Source organism: Henckelia pumila, chromosome 2, assembly GCF_033568475.1.
Source record: "Henckelia pumila isolate YLH828 chromosome 2, ASM3356847v2, whole genome shotgun sequence".
Lineage (NCBI taxonomy): Eukaryota > Viridiplantae > Streptophyta > Magnoliopsida > Lamiales > Gesneriaceae > Henckelia > Henckelia pumila.
Window position 1 is genome coordinate 85,294,280 of NC_133121.1, and position 18,387 is coordinate 85,312,666.

At 36.3% G+C, this 18,387-nt stretch overlaps 1 protein-coding gene and 1 non-coding gene across 2 annotated transcripts; both read left to right on the plus strand.

The window, feature by feature from the left end:
• The first annotated feature begins 7,081 nt into the window (after nt 1-7,081).
• Nucleotides 7,082-7,187, plus strand: LOC140885680 (small nucleolar RNA R71). The gene has a single exon (XR_012151098.1). It is a non-coding gene; the product is annotated as a small nucleolar RNA R71 (small nucleolar RNA).
• Nucleotides 7,188-17,561: 10,374 nt separating this feature from the next.
• Nucleotides 17,562-18,182, plus strand: LOC140877836 (uncharacterized). Its single transcript, XM_073281421.1, has 2 exons — nt 17,562-17,930; nt 18,033-18,182. Exons 1-2 carry the CDS (start codon nt 17,562-17,564, stop codon nt 18,180-18,182), a joined length of 519 nt encoding a protein of 172 aa, XP_073137522.1.
• The last annotated feature ends 205 nt before the right edge of the window (nt 18,183-18,387 follow it).

Consider the following 18,387-nt stretch of genomic DNA (forward strand, 5'->3'; position numbering starts at 1 on the left):
TTACACAACAAGTGGGTGTACCAGATCAAAGAAGAAGTTGATGATAGCAAATGGTACAAGGCAAGACTTGTTGTAAAAGGATTCCAACAAAGAGAAGGCGTTGATTACACCGAGATTTTCTCTCCAGTGGTTAGGTTAACCACTATCAAAATAGTACTTTGACTAGTGGCAAAGGAAGACTTACATCTAGAGAAGTTGGATGTAAAGACGGCGTTTCTTCATGGTGACTTGGATGAAAAAATTTATATGAAGCAGCCACAGGGATTTGAAGTACGTGGGTCAGAGAAAATGGTGTGCAAACTTCAGAAGAGCTTGTACGGTCTCAAACAAGCTCCAAGACAGTGGTACAAAAAGTTTGATGGATTCATGAATAACAACGGTTTCCTGAGGTGCCAGGCGGATCACTGTTGTTATGTGAAGAAGATTGATGGTTCCTATATCAATCTACTGCTATATGTGGATGACATGTTGATAGCAGGATCATGTATGGAGGAGATTAATAAGCTCAAGAGAGAGTTATCAAAGGAATTTGCTATGAAGGATTTGGGAGCTGCAAAACAAATTCTTGGAATGAGGATCTTAAGAGATCGGGTGAACGGAGTCTTGAAGTTATCTCAGGCAGAGTACATGAAAAAGGTGCTTAGCAGATTGAACATAGATGAAGCTAAAGCTGTGAGTACTCCTTTGGCTAGTCATTTCAAACTAACCAAAGCCCAATCACCATCGACGGAGCAGGAGCATGCTATATGAATAAGGTTCCTTATGCATCTGCTGTCGGAAGCCTCATGTATGCAATGGTGTGCACCAAACCAGACATAGAAAATGCAGTGAGAGTTGTGAGCAGGTTTATGAGCAATCCTGGAAAAAAACACTGGGAAGCAGTGAAGTGGATTCTAAGATACTTGAAAGGTACTGCTGGTTTATCTATATGCTTCAGGAGGACTAATCAGGACTTACAAGGATATGTCGATGCCGACATGGGTGGTGACCTAGATGGCAGAAAGAGTACTACTGGATATGTGTTCACATTAGGTGGTACGAGAGTAAATTGGGTGTCCAAGTTGCAAAATATTGTTGCACTTTTGACTACTGAAGCTGAGTATGTTGAAGTGATAGAAGCTAGCAAGGAGAGATATGATTGAGATCATTCTTTGATGAGTTGGGTCAGAAGCTTGAGGACACACATTACACTATGACAGACAGAGTGCTATTCGTTTGGCAAAGAATCCTGTTTATCATGCTAGGACGAAGCATATACAGGTTCGGTACCATTTCATCAGATCAGTTTTGGAAGATGGAATCTTGATGCTTGAGAAGATTCCTGGAAGTAAAAATCCAGCTGATATGTTCACAAAGGTGGTGACCACTAACAAACTGAAGTTATGCTCGACTTCAGTTGGACTGCAAGTATAAGACATGAAGCCTGAGCTGCTGCATTGATTGTGTGAAGCCATGATTGAAATCAAGTCTTCAAGTGGGAGATTTGTTAGGTAGTTGGTAGCTATTGGTTGGAGGCTGGGAAAGTGAATTAAATGCTTTTCATTTAATTTCACGCGTATAGGAACGCCTATAAATAGGCTGTTCCTAGGTTCATTTTAATCATCCCAAAATTCGAGAGAAAAGAAAATAGAAACATAAGGATTTCTTGGTATTTTCTTGAGTATTCTTTCATGTGAGTTAGAGAATTATTTCTCGGTAATACTCGGGGTTTGGGTTGGTGAGAGATATAGTGTTTTGTATACACTTGTAATGTTTCTTTCGGTAATAAAATATTTGCAGCAGCTCCGTGGACGTAGCCTATATTGGGTTAACCACGTAAATCTTCGGTGTTCTTATTGATTATTTTATTTCACAATTATTATCGTCGTGATCTCTTCGGTATAAATCCATAACACCATGCTCATCTCAAATGTAGAAGACATGCATGCACTTCACAAAATCATCAACAAGTTTATCATTAGAAGCACAAAAGATTATAACATCTACATAAACTTGGCAAATTAAAATATTACCTTGAGATTTTTGCACAAATAAAGTCTTATCAACTTCACCTCTTTTGACGCCAATATTGAGCAAGTACTCGGTTAATCTTCCATACCATGCACGTGGTGCTTTCTTAAATCCATACAATGCCTTTTTCAACTTATACACATAATCAAGATGATTTGGAACCTCAAAACCTTTAGGTTGTTTCACATATACTTCTTCATTCAATATCCCAATTAAAAAGGCACTTTTTAGATCCATTTGAAAAATTTTCATTCCCATATAACATGAAATAGCAAGCAAAAGTTGGACTGACTCAATGCGGGCTACAGGAGCAAATGTTTCATCAAAATCCACCCCCTCAACCTGTGTATACCCTTGAGCAACCAACCTAGCTTTATTTTTTATGATGTTTCCTGACTCATCAGTTTTATTTTTAAAAATCCATTTTGTTCCTATGACATTGACATTAGCAGGACACTGTACCAAGTACCAAACATCATTTTTAACAAATTGTTCTAACTCTTCATGCATAACATTGACCCAAAATTCATCTTCTAAAGCTTCTTCAAACTTTTGGGTTCAATGTTTGGCATAAAGCATGAAAATCTTACCTAAGAATATGTAGAGCTCATGCTCATCAGACCAGCCATCTTTCTGTAATCCACCTTATCTGTTCTTTGAGTTTGCAAGTGTTGCGTATTTTTGTGCCCGCATGTGCATGTTGTCAAGTTTTAATATAGGAATTAAGTCCAATTCGATCCCACGGAGAATGAATAAATGTTATTATATCAAATATTTGCAACTAATAACATCCTAATCCTATGTAGAGCTACGAAGATAGTTTGATTTTAATAACACTAAAAATTGCAATAAATAAAATTAAATAACCACGAGTTTACTAAATGAAAATTCAATAAGCGATGAATGCTAGAGTTTCAACTTCACTTCACTGTCCAACACAATTTATTTCTAATGATTGTTCAATTATAAAATCTTCTAGTTTATTAGCCAAGAATTCCTATTATTTTCTACTACCTCTCTCGAGTGTCAAGCAGAAATTCGTATTCAATAGCAAACTCAATATGTATATCTAAGTTTAACTATTAAATCCGGTAAATGACACGAGAATTATTCTAACGACTTCTATGGAGTTATATGCCTCTCGAACAATATAAACACCAAAGATGTATTTTCCAATGTCGTATTCAAAATCTCCTCTCTCGAGTGATAGATTCTAAATAAAATATCATTCAATCTATGTCCAGTAAATTAAAAGCATTAAAATCAAGAAAACACAAATAAACTGTGCGAAGAATTCAAATATATAAATCAAATTATCTCAATCATGGTTTCCAGTCAAGATCCGTCTACCTATAGACTAAGAAATTAGTTCATAATAAATTCAAAGATCAAACAAAACACGTTCTTCAAATAATCCATCAAACTAGAAAAATAGAGTTCAAAGGAAAACTAGAACGAAGTAGAATTAAGCTTTTTCGTCGCCGGATGCCGCCGTCTTCCGTCTTTGTACCGAGTTCTTGAGCTCTTGTGCACTCCCAAACTCTCAATAGCCGTCTCTAAACTCTGAATCCTCTCTAAACCCTCGTATATCTCAAGATAAGCCATAAAATCCTTTTTAAACTCTATTAGAGACTTTCCATATTTTTGGAGACTACGCAGTGCTCGAGCGCTACTTCTTCGGCGCTGGGGCGCTCAAGTTTCGTATTTTATTTTTCAATGAAAGACGTCTAGCGCTGGAGCGCTCAAAATGAGGCGCTGGGGCGCTCTGGACATGAATTTACAGGCGCTGGAGCACGAGAAATATGGCGCTGGGGCGCTACTTGTTTTTTCATTTCACCATCTGCGCAGCATTTTTGTAAACATCATAACTCGAGTTCTAGCCGTTGGATCGAGCTGAAATTTTGACAACAACTTTAAAAATCCTAAAATTTAATTTGAATGGTGGAGATCGGATTTGGATGTCTGTAGAAGCTCCAGTAGTTTTGTAAACTTTGCAGCTCCGTAATTCTTTCTTCCGTCTCTTCTCGATAGTTTTCTTTCAATCCTTGCATTTAATAAAAACAACAACAAATATGCATAAAATCTACTCGATACATCACAAAAGCCAAGTGAAATCATATGCAAATTAAGTGAATAAAATGCACTTATCAAATCCCCCCAAACTTTGACTTTTGCTAGTCCCAGCAAAACAGTAATGAGAAATATAGTCGACCTCTGAATTTTTACATTTCAAGATACAATACACATGTCCGCTAATTTTCTCAAGAGTTCTCGTGTATGTGTGATTTGCCAGTCTTGTCTATCATCCTCGCTTTCGATACACTAATGCAACAAGTTTGATTCATAGATTCATCAATTCAGCTCTCTAGTTTCAAAACACTCTCCACCAAGTTCAACTTCTACTCACTAAGATCAAAAGGACTTTTCAATTTATATCACAGTTTTTTCATAACATCGCTGGATTTTGCATCCATTTTTATTTAAGCCCCATAAATAACCCGCAAACTTAGCTATAACTATTGATAGGATTCAGATTTCAATCTCCTCGTCTATAGCCCGGATGGAGCATCAACCTTATTTTTGTTCGCAAACTTAGCCATGGATTGGTGATTAGGATTTCAATCCCTTTCCAGGCCCGAATGGAGTTGTAAATTTTTTTTTCTATCTATTTGCTTTGACAACTTTTTAGTTATTCATTTTTTTAAAAAAATTTGCCTAAATCATTTCTAAGATCATAGAAGTCTACCTCGGTTTTGAATACAAATCACCAAAGTTAAAATCAAATCATTTTATCCACTCACAAAATCACAAAGCTTCTCTAATCACTAGAGTGTCAACAATCAAGGCATAGTGCATATGAGTGAGAACTCAAGATAAAATATAGCTAACATTGACCTTTCAGTACAAAAAATTATTTTCATCATAGGCCAACACAATTACACATCATGCGTTTAACTCAAAATAACTCATGAAAAATTTTCAAATTTTTCACAATTTTTAAACACCCCCCCAAATTTAAATTGTGCATTGTCCTCAATGTACGATAATTCAATAACAAGAATGAATGAATGCACATACCTGTGGCATGACCGTCAGTAGTCATAGCCCATCATAATTTCGGGTGCAGGTACATTGATACTCGATATTTATTTACAAGAACCTAGAGTAGAAAATTCAAAGTTAGAGCGTGAACAAGACATGCCCTAAAAAAATTATAAATTAAATAAATTAAAAAATTAAAAATACTAAAACAAAACAAAAATAAAATAAAACATGGGCTGCCTCCCAAAAAGCGCTTGGTTTAAAATCGTCAGCCCGACTTGAAGCTGATTTTAGCCAATTCCTGTCACTTTATTGGAGGTTTTGTTCCTCTCTTTCACCCTCCAAACATACTCAAAAATCATCTTGGACTTATCTTTCTTTTTCACCTTCTTCGCCACCTTTGGATCTCTCCCACTCTTCAACTCTATTCCTACACAAAAATTATTCACAGAAGAATCAAATAAATCAATGTGATTACAAGAATGTACCTTATCTTGGTATTTCATGGTTTTATAGATATTGAAAGTGACAACTTCACCACCAACTCGTAGATTTAATTCACCCTCCTGCACATCGATTAACGCTCTGCCAGTCGCCAAGAATGGTGTCCCCAAAATTAGAGGGACATCTTGATCTTCTTCCATATCAAGCACTACAAAGTCAGCAGGAAAATTAAATTTATCTAATTTTACCAAAACGTCTTCCACAACTCCTCGAGGATATGTCAAAGAATGGTCAGCTAACTGCAGAGTAATCGTGGTTGGCTTCACCTCACCAAGCTCCAAAGACCTGAAAATAGACAAAGACATTAAATTAATACTTGCACCTAAATCACATAATGCCCTATTAATAGTCGCACCATCAATAATACAAGGAATAGTAAAACTCCCTGGATCTTTCAATTTATGTGGTAGTTTCTTTTGCAGGATAGCGCTACGCTCCTCTGTCAACTTCACTATTTCAAACTCTTCAAGCTTTCTCTTCCTCGCCATCACATCCTTCATGAATTTAGCATAATGTGGCATCTGCTCCAAAGCATCAGCGAATGAAATATTTATATGAATTTTCTTGAAGATGTCAAGAAACTTAGAAAACTTCTCATCCAACGCTTTTTTCTTGAATCGCTGAGGATATGGCAGAATAGCTTTTGGTACAGGCGGTTTCTCAAGCACAACTGCAGACTTGCTGGAATTTTTGTTGTCATATTTTTCAGATTCCGCCACAATCTCTTCAACTTCCTCGTCATCCACTGCCTTTGGGTTACCAACCCTAAGTTCTTTACCACTTCTAAGAGTGACAGCCTTGCACTGATCCCTTGGATTAACCTCAGTATTGCTGGGAAACACACCTCTCTGTTGATTATTCAATGCATTCTCCAGTTGACCAATTTGTGTTTCAATATTTTTTATAGAAGCGCCACATTGGTCAAGTGCGTCTCCATACTATCCAGCTTATTCTCATTCCTCTTAAATCTTGTGGATGACTCTGAAATAAAATTATGCACCAAATCTTCCAAAGATGTCTTACCCTCACCATTCTGAGTATTGAACCCTGGTGGAGGATTCAACACATTATTATTGTTTGCATAAAAAAATTCTCATGATTACGCAAACTAGGATGATATTGGTTAGGTACATGATTACCTCGATAGTTGTTGTAATTCATGTTGTTCACATATTGAGATTGCTCCACACTCTCAAATCCATCACCAAAATTTACGGCAGTCGCCAGTGATGCTGTCTCAGTAGAATTTTGATTCCCTTTGGTTAGTACAGCCAACTGTGTAGAAATAGTAGCCATCTGATTAGTCAAAGTAGTGAACGCATCAACCTCATGAATTCCAACAGGCTTCCTTATTGCAGATCTCTCACTCAGCCACTAATAACTGTTAATCTTCATTTGCTCAAGCATCTCATAAGCCTCCTCAAGAAATTTAAAAAATATCGAAACTCCAGATGCAGCATCCACAGAAATATGAGTTGGCCCATTCAAACCATTGTAGGATAATTCGATCTGTTCCCAATCCAGAAAATTATGGTTTGGACACTTCCTAAGAAATTCCTTGTACCACTCCCAAGCTTCATACAGTAGCTCATAATCTTGCTGTTTGAAAGTAGTGATCTCAATTTTCAGCTGGGCAGACTTAGCAGGTGGAAAGTACTTAGCCATAAATTTAGATGTCATGTCCTCCCATGTAGTGATGCTCCCAAGAGGTAGTGACTGCAACCAACTATGACCATTGTCCCTAAGAGAGAGCGGGAACAATCGTAGCCTGATAGTGTCCTCAGTAACACCATGAATCTTCACTGTGTCAGTAATCTCCAGAAAAGTGCGTAGATGCAAATTCGGATCTTCAGTAGCTGCACCCCTGAACTGATTCTGCTGCACCATATTAATCAAAGCTGGCTTCAACTCAAAATTATTTGCTATGATATTCTGTCGAGCTATTCTGGAATAATTATTGTTGATCACCGGTCTAAAATGATCTCTGATTGACACCGGAGAATTATTGACAACTCTTTCTCTTTCTTAATCTATTTGTTACAACTCTTCTCTTCTAGCTTTTCTCAAAGCTTTAGCAGTTTTCTCGATTTCCGGATCAAAGAGCACTGAGTCGTAACTTTGAATTTTTCGCATAAACTGCATAAACAAGAGAAATATTTAAAATTAGAACCAACAAAATAAAATAAAATGCTCTAAATCAAAATTAAGACTAATTAGCATAATTTAATATAAATCAAATAAAATTCATTCCCCAGCAACGGTGCCAAAAACTTGTTGCATATTTTTGTTCCCGCAAGTGCATGGCGTCAAGTTTTAATATAGGAATTAAGTCCAAGTCAATCCCACAGAGAATGAATAAATAATATTATATCAAATATTTGCAACTAATAATATCCTAATCATATGTAGAGCTACGAAAATGGTTTGATTTTAATAACACTAAAAATTGCAATAAATAAAATTAAATAACCACGAGTTCACGAGATGAAAATTCAATAAGCGATGAATGCTAGAGTTTCGACTTCATTTGACTGTCCAACACAATTTATTTCTAATGATTGTTCAATTAAAAAATCTTCTAGTTTATTAGCCAAGAATTTCTATTATTTTCTACTACCTCTCTCGAGTGTCAAGCAGAAATTCGTATTCAATAGAAAAGTCAATATGTCTATCTATGTTTAACTATTAAATTCGGTAAATGACACGAGAATTCTTCTAACGACTTCTATGGAGTTTTATGCCTCTCGAACAATATAAACACCAAAGATGTATTTTCCTATGTCATATTCAAAATCTCTTCTCTCGAGTGATAGATTCTAAATAAAATATCATTCAATCTATGGTCAGTAAATTGAAAGCATTAAAAATCAGGAAAACACAAATAAACTGTGCGAAGAATTCAAATATATAAATCAAAATATCTCAATCATGGTTTCCAGTCAAGATCCGTCTACCTCTAGACTAAGAAATTAGTTAATAATAAATTCAAAGATCAAACAAAACATGTTTTCAAATAATCCATCAAACTAGAAAAATAGAGTTCAAAGAAAAACTAGAACGAAGTAGAATTAAGCTTTTCCATCACCGGATGCCGTCGTCTTCCGTCTTCGTACCAAGTTCTTGAGCTCTTGTGCACTCCCAAACTCTCAATAGCCGTCTCTATGATCTGAATCCTCTCTAAACCCTTGTATATCTCAAGATAAGCCATAAAATCCTTTTTAAACTCGATTAGAGACTTTTCATATTTTTGGAGACTACGCAGCGCTCGAGCGCTACTTCTTCGGCGCTGGGGCGCTCAAGTTTCATATTTTATTTTTCAATGAAAGACGTTTGGTGCTAGAGCGCTCAAAATGAGGCGCTGGGGCGCTCTGGACATGAATTTACGGGCGCTGGAGCGCTAGAAATATGGCGCGGGGCGCTACTTGTTCTTCCATTTCACTATCTGCGCAGAATTTTTGTAAAAATCATAACTCGAGTTCTATCCATCGGATCAAGCTGAAATTTTGATAAAAACTTTAAAACATCCTAAAATTTAATGTGAATGGTGGAGATTTTATTTGGATATCTGTAGAAGCTCCAGTAATTTTTTAAACTTTGCAGCTCCGTAATTCCTTCTTCCGTCTCTTCTCGATACTTTTCTTCCAATCCTTGCATTTAAAAAAACAACAAATAAACATAAAATATACTCGATACATCACAAAAGCAAATCAAATCATATGCAAATTAAGTGCATAAAATGCACTTATCAGCAAGTCTCTAGGCACATCTCCAATAACTTGTCAGGATGGATGGTTCTTCTATATTTTTCTAGGAATATTCTTCCCAGTTTCATTTACCTCACTGTCATCATCAATAATCTCATCAGTAAGATGTTTAACTTTTGTTTGCGGAATTTCTTTAGAAGGTGTTGTCGGAGGTGTTGTAACACCTTGGAAACATCTGAATTTCCAGATTTATCAAGCAGATCATCTACTTCATCCTTAGATGTTTTCTTCTTTAGATCTGCAAAATCATCAAAAACAACATTAATAGATTCAAAAATAATCATTGTTCTAAAGTTAAACATCCTATAGGCTCGGCTATTAGATGAATATCCTAAGAACACACACTTATCACTCTTTGCATCAAATTTAGCAAGATGATTTCTATCATTCAAAAAGTGACATACACATCCAAAAACATGAAAATACTTGAGGTTGAGCCTCTTTCCCATGAGGATTTCATAGGATGTCATAGTAGTACCATTCCTCAAATATACTCTATTCGAAATATGACATGCAGTGTTCAAGGATTCTGCCCAAAAATGTTTTGAAATATTCTTTGAAATTAACATCACTCTTGCCATCTCTTGTAAAGTTCTATTCTTTCTTTCAGAAATTCCATTTTTTTGTGGGGTTTTAGGAGCAGAAAATTAATGAGAAATACCTCGTTTATCACACAAACTTGCAAAAAAAGAGTTTTTGAACTCCTTACCATGATCAGTGCGAATTCTGATTACTTTCATGTTGTGTAGATTCACAATCTTAGTGAGCAATTTCTTGAAGACATCAAATGTGTCTGATTTTTCTCTTAGAAAATTTACCCAAGTATATCTTGAAAAATCATCAACACAAACCAAAGAGTATTTCTTACCACCAAAGCTTTCAACATCCATTGGACCCATCAAGTCCATATGTATAAGCTCAAGACAGCATGTTGTCATAGATGTTGGCAACACCTCATGTGACATCCTAGTCTGCTTTCCTTTTTGACATGCTTCACACACAAATGAAATACAAAATTTTAAGTTAGGCATACCTCTAACAGCATCTAGCTTACTTAGGTTCTTTAAAGTCTTGAAATTTTCATGACCCAATTTTTTATGCCATAGATCAAATTCAGTCACTTTTGTGTGCCTATAAGCCATCTCTTCTTCAAGTTGATAACAATTATCAGATGACCTTGTACCGAAGCTTAGCCAAACCAACAACATTCAGTGTTCCTTTTCCAAAAATATTCCCCTTCGAACCTCCTCCATAGGTTACTTTTCCACTTTTCTATTCAACATAATCAGTGAGAAATTTCTTGGAACCTGTCATATGACGTGAACTGCCGCTATCAAAGTACCAAGCACCTGAAACATTAGTTCTCAAAGCAGGATAAATCATATAACAGTTAATATCAGCTTTTGGTACCCAAACCTTTCTTATAGTAGATCTGCTTCTGGAGATGCTGTGGGAGGGTGCTGGCAACACTTTAGGCAACAACTTTGATGCAGATCTATGTTTGTAGTCTTCGTACAGCTTAAAACAGTATGGTTTGATATCACCAGGTCTATGACAGTTGTAGAGCCCCGAAAAATATTAATTTTAATCCGAGAATATTTAATTTGAGAATTTTAGAGTTTAGATTAAAATTCTAATATTCTTAAATTATTTAGGATTGTAATTGACTTAAAAAGAGGGCCGAGGGCTGTTTTGCAATTTTTGAAGTTACTAGGGACTAAATTGAAATTATGGTTATACATATCAGAATTCCACTTGATTAGTCAGCTATTAATACGTGTAGCATGGATATTTCCTTTAGAATCTCAGAGTAAGAATCTAGAGCACCATCTTCTTCTTTGAATTTGACTTTCAAATTGCGATATCTTTTGATCTGGCCGTTCGATTTCAATTTCGAATATAGTTTTGGAATACTCTCTTTGAGAGCTTTGAAGTAGCGTAAGTTTCCATATGATTCTTTGATTTCAAAATTTATGTTGGGAGGAATCAGAAGTTGAGCGTGAATATGTGTTCTTGAGCTTATAGGTAGCGTTATATTGAAACCGGATTGAAGAATGGATATTGTTTTGATTTTTTATGATTTCCAGCTCATGTTTGAATCTTTGTATACTGAATTAAGCTGGTTTATGGTGATATGCTGCTGATATGTTATGGTTAGTATTGGTAGAATTGAATTCGATATCGTTTTGGTTACCGATTTTGTATCGTTACGCCGCCGGTTTTGATTTGAAGTTGTTTTTATGGCCTCGGATTGAGCTGAAGTGTTATTTGAGTTGTTGCTGATATGTGTAGCATATGTATCCTTCATTTTCAGATTAATATTGAAGACTATCGACTCGAGAATTTCGATTTCAATCGGTGAGGATTTGATCAAGGTTGGCAGTTATTTCTTGAGAATGGAATGATGAGATTTGAATAGTTATTTATATACACTACAACAAAAATGCTGAAAGAATATGGTGAAAAAACGTAGTTAATTGGAGGTTTAAAACTGTAGTTAATAGCCATGTAGTTAAAAGTGCGGTCATAGACTACGGTTAAAAACCTTAGTCTTTTACGAATAAAAGACTATGGTTTTTAACCGTAGTCTTTTGTCGTTAGAGACTACGGTTAAAAACCGTAGTCTTTTCTATTGAACTTTTAACTACATAGCCTTTAACAACAGTTTTAAAAACCCTTTAACTACAGTTTTTCACCCTTGTCTTTTTTTATGTATAAAACAAAAAAAAAATATAATTTTCAATATTATAAATTACTCAAAATTTGAAATTTGTAAATAAAATTTAATATACAATTTTTCAATATTGTAAATTACTCAAAATTGAAAATTTGAATCCTAGTTTCATACACAAAAAAAAAATTGAGTAAAAAATGGTCCTAAATTTCTAATCTTTCTAGCTCTGCTAAAACTAACTCGAAACCTACTCCTTTGCTGTTGGAGAGGCTTTCCCATGATTGATCAAGACACGTGTTTCTTTTCTCGTTATGATCATGATACGTGGCCTCGATCCTGTCAAGTTATCTCCCTTGCTTGTTATGCTATGTAGTAGATCGGTTATCTCACGTAGTAACTCCTCCCCTCTATCGTGAGGGGCCTCTAACTACAAGGAGGAAATTATATTAAGATTTACTCTTCCGAAATAGCTTCAAATCTAAGTATAGAAAAATGCTAGATGATGAAACTAAATTTGTCCACGTTAAAGATCAGTAAAAGTTCATATCAGCAGTTAAAAGTTTACATCAGCAGAAAAAAACTGCATTGCTATCAAAGAATAAAATAGATACGAGATGGGGTCTCATATTTATGCCTGGGGAAAGAGAATAAGCAATATAAAAAAATTAAATAAGGGACATACAACAATACAAGCATACATACCTATGCCAGATGCTATAAGATAAAGAGCATGGGCAGGTGACAGAACAAGATTGAATTGGTATGAAACGATATCAATTGAAGAGGGGTTTTGATACTCGAGGTTGATGTATTTCGAGTTTCCTCGAAGCAAATCACATACTTATCGTTTATGCTTATATTCTTGATTTAGAATGTGAGTTTATGATCCATCTCAGGTAGTGGATCTTTGATTATATTGATGTTAATGACGTCGTGTTGGTTACGAAGCAGAGAGAATGGATATCCATGTTAAGATCTTATACGAATCTTTACACCGGGATTTAGATATGAATCTTGAGGTCTTGAGCGGCTTAAAACCTCGACGACAGACATCGGTTACGAAGTTTTATTGCTTTCCTTAAATCTTGAGTTGATTTTTGATTTTTAAAGCATGTATATATCATTTATACTGAGAATGATTTCTCACTGGAGTTTCTCTGCCTATTGGTTTGTTTTGTATGTGTGCATGACAATAGGAGGGGCAGGAGCTAGTTAGAGACTACCTTGATAGCTCGTGAGAGAATCTAGCACGTGTGGACTCGGGTCTTAGCTGAGGTGTATGTGAAATATCTGTTAAATATGTTAGAAACCAGGTGATGGTTGTTATGTTGAAGAACGTATTAAGCTTGTATATAATCTAGCTAATTTGAATACTTCTTAGTTTGTTGTAAGAAAGCTAGTATATTGTGTTTGAACTTGACACATGTATATACATGTTTTGGTATTGAGTTAACATATTTTGGAATTGAAATAGGAAGAGAAAACAAGACTTGAATAGCTTTTGACAGCAACATCAATCTGTACATTTTCAAGCAGAGCATGCTTGCTCGATCGGTTGTGTTTGACCGATCGAGCGAGGCATGTTAGTTTGCAAACCCGAGAGTTTGCATTTTCTGCTCACTCGTTCGATTGAATATGACCGATCGAGCGAGGTACTCATTTGTTTAAATTTTATTTTATCTTTATGATTTGAACTTGGTATAATTATGACTTAAGTATTAGATTCCCTATGAATCGAATTAGCGACATGAGCCTCCAAAATAGGTGGTATCAGAGCATAAGTTCTTGGACTGGATTAGAGTGAGCGGGGTAGATCGAGTCCTTTTGATTGATTTATTTATTCTTAAAGCACGATTATGATTTGAACTTCTTTATTTCTTTAATAATTACCTACTTGCCAAAAACTCTGAAGTGATTGAAAGTATGTGTTATTCGAGAATGGATCAGTATAGATTCTTGATCAGACTTGATCTCTTGTGAAGGCATGATTATGCTAATCAGAGAAGGACTGAGATTGAACTGGTGTCTGTGATATGTTGCTGAATTGTGCATTAATTTGTTTGATTATCAGATATGCCTCGAAGACTAGTGACTAGACAGACAGACACAGTTCCAGTGCCAGAACAGGCAGTTGTAGCACCGACAGTGCCTCAGGTAACTGAAGCTCCTCGACCTGAATAGGGTAGTACTTCCGGGGATCTGATGGATGTGACGCCACTCCGATGGAGACACTGTTGAATAGATTCCAGTCATTTAAACCTCCGACTTTGAAGGGGACAGAGAATCCCGTTGATTGCGAGAACTAGTTGGAAGATATCGATCAATTGTTTGAATCCCTAGATTACACTGATGAACGTCGACTTCGATTGGTGATACATCAACTACATGAAGTTTCCAAAAGTTGGTGGATCAGTACCAAGAAAACTCTGGAAAGCAAAGGTATGACCGTGACTTGGAATCTATTTAAAACTAAATTTTATCAACGATTTTTCCCAGTGCCGTACAAAAAGGACAAAGGAGCCGAGTTTTCCACATTGAAGCAAGGCAGTTTGAATGTTGAAGACTATGTGGTAAAGTTTTCAGCTTTGTTAAAATTTGCACCACATGTTGATGATAATGAAGAAACTAAGGCTGATCAATTTATAAATGATTTGAATCCGGACATATTTACTTTGGTGAACACTGGACGTCCGAATAACCTTGTCGATGCACTTGATAAAGCAAAAGGTGTTGAAGCTGGTTTGGTCAGACAGAGAGGAGTACCATTCACACCACCACCAGCTATAAATGTAACTTATTCTGATCAACCACCGGTTTCTCAACCACCACCTCGATTTGAAGCAGGCGGCAGTAGTAGCAGTAGAAGGGAATTCTTCACGTCTAAGGGAAAGCAGTTTAAGAAGTCGAGTAGTAGTTCCTCAGGTTCTAGTGGCCAACGACGATCCAAGTTTGGATAGAGTTCTGGTTCTTCTGGTGTGTATTTCACTAAATGTGGTGGACGACATGCCAGCGACCAATGCAGAGGAGTGTTTGGTAGTTGTCATATATGCAATCAAACCGGACATTTTTCTCGAGTATGCCCACAACGTGGTTCCGAAAGTTCATAGGGTATTGGATCATCTAGATTAGTAACTCAGCCTGAGAGGCATGCATCTTCTGTTCACTCGTTCTAGCCACAACCACAATCACAATCACAAAGCAGATCAGGAGGAAGTTAGACAGTTATTCAGCCTCCTAGGCAACATGCTAGAGTGTTTGCATTGACTGAAGAGCAAGCACATGCGGCACCTGATGATGTGATTGCAGGTAACTGCTTTATTTATGGTTATCCTGCTTATGTGTTAGTAGATACAGGTGCTTCACATACTTTTATTTCTGAGCAATTTGTTTTATCACATTCATTTCCTGTTGAATAGTTATCTACTGTTGTATCAATCTCTTCACCTCTGGGGAGAGGTATCATATCTGTGAAATCAGTTAGGAATTGTATGATGCAGTATGAGGATAACGAGATTGAGATAGACTGTATTGTTCTTGGATTGTCCGAATTTGATTGTATTATCGACATTGACATGTTAAACAAGTACATGGCTACAGTTGATTGCTTTCAGAAGGTTGTGAGATTCAGACCAGAGATGGCAACTGAATGGAAATTTTATGGTAAGGGTTCACGAGCCAGAATTCCTTTGATATCTGTTCTTTCGATGACTAGTTTATTGCAAAAAGGAACAGAGGGATTCCTCATTTATGCAGTAGATGTGTTGAAAACTAGCCCGAAATTGGCTGACTTGCCAGTGGTTAGTGAGTTTGCTGATGTCTTTCCTGATGAGATTTCAAGATTGCCTCCGACTCGAGAGGTAGACTTCAGTATTGAGTTAATTCCAGGTACTCAACCAATTTCTAAAGCTCCTTATCGTATGGCTCCTATTGAATTGAAAGAACTGAAAGAGCAGTTAGAAGATCTACTTGCCAAAGGGTACATAAGACCGAGCGTTTCACCCTGGGGTAAAGAATCAATATCCTTTGCCTCGTATAGATGATTTGTTTGATCAGTTGCAGGGTTCTTCAGTGTATTCAAAGAATGATCTACGATCCGGTTATCATCAATTGCGGGTACGAGATGAAGATATCCCTAAGACCACTTTTTGAACCAGGTATGGACATTATGAGTTTATTGTCATGGCTTTTGTATTGAATCAAGTATTTCAGAGATATTTAGATGACTTTGTCATTATCTTTATTGATGATATTTTGATATATTCCAAGAATCTGTGTGATCATGCTGAACACTTGAGAATTTTTTTTGAAAACGTTGCGAGAAGAGAAATTATATGCTAAACTGTCAAAATGTGAGTTTTGGTTGCAGAAAGTTGTGTTTCTCGGACATATCATTTCAGGTGATGGTATTTCAGTTGATCCGAGTAAAGTTGAGGAAGTGATTAGTTGGCCGAGATCGACATCTATATAAAAAAATACGAAGTTTCATGGGATTAGCCGGGTATTACCGTTGATTTATCAGAGATTTTTCTCCTATTGCGAAGCCTATTACGCAGTTGACACAGAAAAATGCACCGTATATCTGGTCTGAAGATTGTGAAGCCAATTTCCTTGTGCACAAGTCTTGACAATTCTTTCAGGTACTGGTGATTTTGTTGTATATTGTGATGCTTCTCACATGGGACTAGGATGTGTTCTTATGCAGCGAGGTCATATTATTGCGTATGCCTCAAGACAATTAAAGTCGCATGAAATCAGATATCCAATTCATGTTCTTGAATTGGCAGCTATTGTCTTTGCATTGAAAATTTGGCGACACTATCTGTACGGTGAGAAGTTTGAAATATTTTCTGACCATAAAAGTTTGAAACATCTGTTTACACAGTCTGAATTGAACATGAGGCAACGAAGATGGCTCGATTTATTGAAAGAATTCGATTGTGAAATTAAATATTCTCCCAAAAAGTCCAATGCAGCTGCTGATGCGCTTAGTCGAAATATATGTTCTCTTTCTTTATATACTATTGGTATCTCTCATTTAGTAGATGATTGTTGTACTTCTGGATTAATCTTTGAAACAAATGTGAAATCTATTCGAGTATGTGCTATTCGAGCTGAGCCAGATTTAGTGAATGGGATCACATTTCCATGGATTTTGTAACGAAGTTACCAAGATCATCCCGAGGATGCGATACTATTTGGGTGATTATTGATCGATTGATGAAATCAACGTGCTTCATTCCATACAAAATGACGTTTAGACACGACAAAATGGCAGATTTATATGTCAAGGAAGTGGTAAGATTGCACAGAGTGCCAAAGTCTATTGTATCTGATAGAGATCCTCGATTCACATCACACTTTTGGCACAACCTACAACAATTAGCTCTAGGTACGAAGTTAAATTGGAGTAATGCTTATCATCCTCAAACTGACGGACAATCTGAACGAACTATTCAAACACTTGAGGATATGCTTAGAGCTGTGGGTTAGATTTTAACATTACTTGGCTAGAGTCATTACCACTGGTGGAGTTCTCATACAACAATAGCTATCAAAAGAGTATTAAAATGGCTCCATTTGAAGCGTTGTATGGAAAGAAGTGTAGATCACCTCTATACTGGGATGATATGTCTGAAATGCCTAACATTGGACCTGATATGATCAGAGAGATGACTGAGAAGGTAAAATTGATTCAGAAACGAATGAAAACGGCACAATATCAACAAGCGAAGTATGCCAATATCAGACGAAGGCCGTTGTGTTTTGAGAAAGGGGACATGGTATTTTTGAAGATCTCACCTTTCCGAGGCACAGTTAGATTTGGCAAGAAAGGGAAGTTATCTCCACAATTTATTGGTCCGTATGAGATTTTCGAGAAGATAGACAATTTTTCTTATCGGCTCGCTCTTCCTCCATCTTTGTCCGGTATCCACAATGTATTCCATGTCTCTATGCTTCGAAAGTATCAGCTTGATGAATCTCATATCTTGCAACCTGATGAAGCTAAATTAGATGAAACTCTTGGCTACTTTTAACAGCCGATTCAGATACTTGATCGAAAAGAAAAGCAACTCCAAACCAAGACCAATCCACTGGTGAAGATTCAGTGGAGTCAGCACAGAGTTGAAGAGGCTACTTGGGAAGCTGAAGAAGATATGAGACAACGCTTTCCAAAACGTTTCCACTAATGTGAGTCTTATTCAGTTTTGCTATTATTTCCTTATCTTATATGTTCCAGATTGCATGAGATTTCGAGGACGAAATCATATCTTAGAGGGGGATAATTGTAAAGCCCCGAAAAATATTTAATTTTAATATGAGAATATTTAATTTGAGAATTTTAGAGTTTACATTTAAATTCTAATATTATTAAATTATTTAGGATTTAAATTG

Excerpts from the sequence above, each read along its gene's own strand:
- LOC140877836 (XM_073281421.1), top strand. The coding sequence starts at position 17,562 with ATGGCTCCATTTGAAGCGTTGTATGGAAAGAAGTGTAGATCACCTCTA. Across the intron at positions 17,931-18,032 it reads CTTTGTCCGGTATCCACAAT|CCGATTCAGATACTTGATCG; the intron begins GTATTCCATGTC and ends TACTTTTAACAG.